At 44.6% G+C, this 4,110-nt stretch overlaps 1 protein-coding gene across 5 annotated transcripts in view; it reads left to right on the forward strand.

Moving 5' to 3' along the window:
• The window catches only part of LOC106820772, a 141,761-nt gene extending 139,103 nt beyond the window's left edge, over positions 1-2,658 (forward strand). For all 5 annotated transcript variants that reach the window (XM_014825335.1, XM_014825336.1, XM_014825337.1 and 2 more), the window contains one exon: positions 575-2,658. In XM_014825335.1, coding sequence (XP_014680821.1) covers positions 575-716 — 142 coding nt within the window. In that variant the 3' untranslated portion in view covers positions 717-2,658. The remainder of the gene's footprint in view (positions 1-574) is intronic.
• Positions 2,659-4,110: the final 1,452 nt, after the last annotated feature.

Here is a 4,110-nt window from a genome sequence, read left to right on the forward strand (position 1 = left end):
CGCGCGTGTGTGGTGTGTGTGTGTGTGTGTGTGTGTGTGTGTGTGTGTGTGTGTGTGTGTGTGTGTGTGTGTGTGTTCGTGTGTGCGTGCGCGCGTGTGTGTGGGCATGTGTTCGTGTCTGTGTATGCGCGTGTGTGTGGGCACGTGTTTGTGTGTGTTTATGTGCGCGTGCGCGTGCGTGCGTGTGTGTCTGTGTATGTGTGTTCGTGTTCAGAGGTGTCACTTGTAATTCCTGAACCGTTTAGCCAATATGATGAGAGCGTCCGAGGAGAGTTCTCCGCATTTCCCTGATGGACTTGTCCGCGCACCAAGCAACCCCACTGCCTGGTGACCAACTCATCAGTTTAACATGGCAGCACCAGTGCATGCAAAGCGGGAAGGGCTTCTGTGTACCTATAGTCATCCCTGTATAACCTAATCAGATGAGCTTCTCTATACAATTACTTCTCGAGATCGCACAACGCCGGTGGGCTGCGCTGATGTGTGTCTAACGTCGCCAAGAGACGTGACTCATCAAAATCTCACGCTGTCTGCACACGCTCATGCTCTGATTATCGATGGTGTTGCTTTGCAGGGTACCTGGCATGCAGGTGGGCTGGCAGCCGAGCATTCAGGGCGTGCAGCCCGCAGCGGCCTTCAACGGCACCCCGACATCGGCGGCGACCCAGCCCGGCATGGTCAGCGGATACCCTATGCAACAGTTCCAGGCACAGTGAGCTGCCGTGCGCACGCAAAGCTGGGCGGATGTGTGCTTCCGCACTTGGAGAAGGAAGGAAGCCACTGCGTCCAGAAGGAGAGACCGAGAGAGGTCGCTCAGGGGAAAATATTAGGCGTTGTAGTCGGTCAGGCGATTCACCAATCAGTCCGTATGTTGTCTCCCCTATACTCATGGCCATGAGATTTCGGTGGGTTATTGTATCACCAACTATAGAGCTGTCTAAAGGGCCATGTTCCTCAGATTCATGAATAGGGCTGTTATTAAGTGCCGTGCTTCAATCCCAAAATAGATTCGAACTCCCAGTCGCCAGTATGTACTCAACATTTCTCTTTTTGTTACAATCGCACATAAAAGGTCCGACTGGGATCTTCGCTCGTGTCACAAATTCTAGACAGAAGTAATCTCGTGTCATCTGTATAGTTGGGGGGCAACATCAGACTGCCGGGTGAACGACTGTCAGCCATCATGGTCCTGGGCACCGGCGCGTCCTTGGTGTCCGCGCCCTCTGTGAAGGGCAGTGTAATATGCTCGAGTGAGAGTGATCAATGGTAAAATGGCTGCTCTCATTTAAGCTCTAGGTTAGTTTGAGTTGTTGACGTAGTTAGTCACCAATATTGTACAGATGGATTGATATAAAATATCTAGCTGAAACAATGTGTTTTTGATGTTGATCGTTTTGCAGAAATTTGTACAGACAACCCACGTCAGACGCTGCAAACCTGAAAATAGTTACGATGAGGATTTTTTTCATTTTTATACTATATTGAACTGTTGGATTATCGAGGAGAATTTTTCATATGTTTCTGTTGATGTAAAGCATATAAAAATGTTTAGAAACGTTATATCCATTTTTGAACGCCTTGGGAATTGTTCTCACGCAACATTTTTCAGGTTTATGGTATGTGCTTATTCATCAAACGAATCCAGGCCTACTATGCGGGCTGTTTGATAAACACTTAAATAGTTGGTTTCCTAGATTCGTAGAGTTCCACTCGGGAAGTAGCTGTCATTTTTGCAAAGCAAACGCGTTCGGTTTCATCATTCCTGTTTAGTGTGTTTCGTTATGCAATCTATGAGCTTCATTCCCAGCCACGGGTGATACTAGTTGATAAACGAGCCATTCCTGAAACTGTACGGATATTCATGTTCTCACTCAACACGCATTTTCTTCAGTTATGAGCATAATGAGAATTGGATGGAAAAATTTGGAATCGATTTAAAAAAAAAAAATATTGCCTCTTGGCCGATGAATAATCTGGTTTAACCAGATTTTCTCTTTCTTATCTGGGGGACAAGGGTCTATGTCTTCCAACGGCAATAGGCCACATTCGCTTACAAATAGTTTTTATCTGATTGTCTCGGCAATTTTCGTGTATGCACAATTCACGCGGCTCAGAATTTACCGAAAGTGTGACAACTATCAAATAAGTATAAGAAAACTGTCTACAATGTAAACCTGATATGCCTATGATAACTGATGTAAGTTTCAGCTGCCATCGTGTTGTAACAGCTTTCGTCGTGCTGTAACAGGTGTCATCGTGCTGTAACAGCTGTCATCGTGCTGTAACAGCTTTCATAGTGCTGTAACAGTTGTCATCGTTTTGTAACTGGTGTTATCATGCTGTAACAGCTGTCATCGTTCTGTAACATGTGTTATCATGCTGTAACAGCTGTCATCGTGTTGTAACAGCTGTCATCGTGCTGTAACAGCTGTCATCGTGCTGTGGGAGTCTGTTCTACGCCACTGCAGTTGTCCTCATCACGATGAGCACCATCCGTCAACCTGCTGTATACATGAATGAAAGCATAGTGGTCGTATTGCACCTCTACCGCTCTGTCGCTCGCATCGTTCAGCAGCGTGTTTTATGCTTGCTTGTTGCGGTACGGTGACGAAACCAAGGGCGAGGCGCAGAGACTGTCATCTAGATGTAAAACAAAAAGTCGACATTGCCGACATACCTAACATCGGCATCCAGGTGCGTCTTCGTATCACGTTGATTTCGTTCCAGCAGGTGCGCTGTGTGCGACGCTCGTGCGTAGCATGCTTTTTGGTTACTTCGATCTAATCTCAGCTTGTGTTTTCGAGATCGATCAGTTCCCGCCGAGCTCCTGTTAATTGCTTTCCGCGACTGTCGCTGCATTTCGTCATGTAGTCTCTCTTGCCGCAGCCATTCATGCACCTGCAATAAATAACGTTCGCACACTGCTCCCAATAAGCCCACCGACACAAGTGAAGTCCACTGAAATTTCACCAGCGATGCGGAAGACTAGTCGATATCTATTTTTGGTATTACACACTAGTGATGTCGTGTTGCTTTTGCTCTGAATTTACAGTGTATTGGTGTCAGGAATAGGCACACAGAGACATCTATCGCATGGCACCAGTTTTTTCTTATTTTTTGATAACCGTTTTAAGTTTCTCCAGGGGTTTTTAACAGTTCGGCTATGGTATTTTCTTACTGAGAACAATTTCAATTATATTACAGTACTGCACACTGGAATAGACACCGTTCACGTAGAGTTTGATACAGAGGTCAGTGATTACTGATGTTTCTTTTTGGCCAACTTAATTTACTACCATGGCTAACAGTTATGTTCAGCCTTATGCGTGGGGACCATTTGTTGGAACACATAACTGGCTCCGGTTTCCTCCATGAAAATAGCATGAGAAATGTGTTAACACGAGCATGCTGTGGTCTATGGGTATGTTAGTGACTCCGGGTGTTTGCTAGCAATTGATTTACTGTTTGTATGAAATATTACTTGCGCAACGTGAATTACACATCAATTCAGTTGTATGTGAAACGTTCATGAACTTGTGATGCTGTTGACAAATTGTCCATTGTGTGTATGACAGGGGGTGTGTGCGTGTACGTGCGTGTGTTTGTTCCGTGGTGGCCGACGGGCCATAATTGTTTGGTGGTAGTTGATAGTAACAGTAGTATTAGTAATAGGGAATGTAACACACATGATATTGTGGTTTGTGCGCTGCATTAGTGTAGGTAACATTATTATATAAGAGCACATGTACAGTACAATTAGCAAAAATAACAAACATAACTTAACGTTATGAAAATATTAGATAAAATTGTGTAAGGGGGCACTTGGTGTATAAACATAACATGCACCGTCTTTGTGAGACAGTGCCGATTTTGTATGATGTTTAAAACTGTTGAGTTCATGTAGCATTGATGACTACTGCGCTGGTGTTTTGTATCTAAGCAGTGCAGTTGGGTGTGTGATATGATATTGGGAAATGGGTGTGTGATGGTTTTAGAATACGCGTAAAAGACGAACGCTTTTGTAAATTGATAGCCTAATAGTGGTGAAACGCTATCAGGTTTTGCCTTAACGATCATTTAAATACCACCCATACCGTGAAAATTTATCCA

Source organism: Priapulus caudatus, unplaced genomic scaffold, assembly GCF_000485595.1.
Source record: "Priapulus caudatus unplaced genomic scaffold, Priapulus_caudatus-5.0.1 Scaffold46, whole genome shotgun sequence".
Lineage (NCBI taxonomy): Eukaryota > Metazoa > Priapulida > Priapulimorpha > Priapulimorphida > Priapulidae > Priapulus > Priapulus caudatus.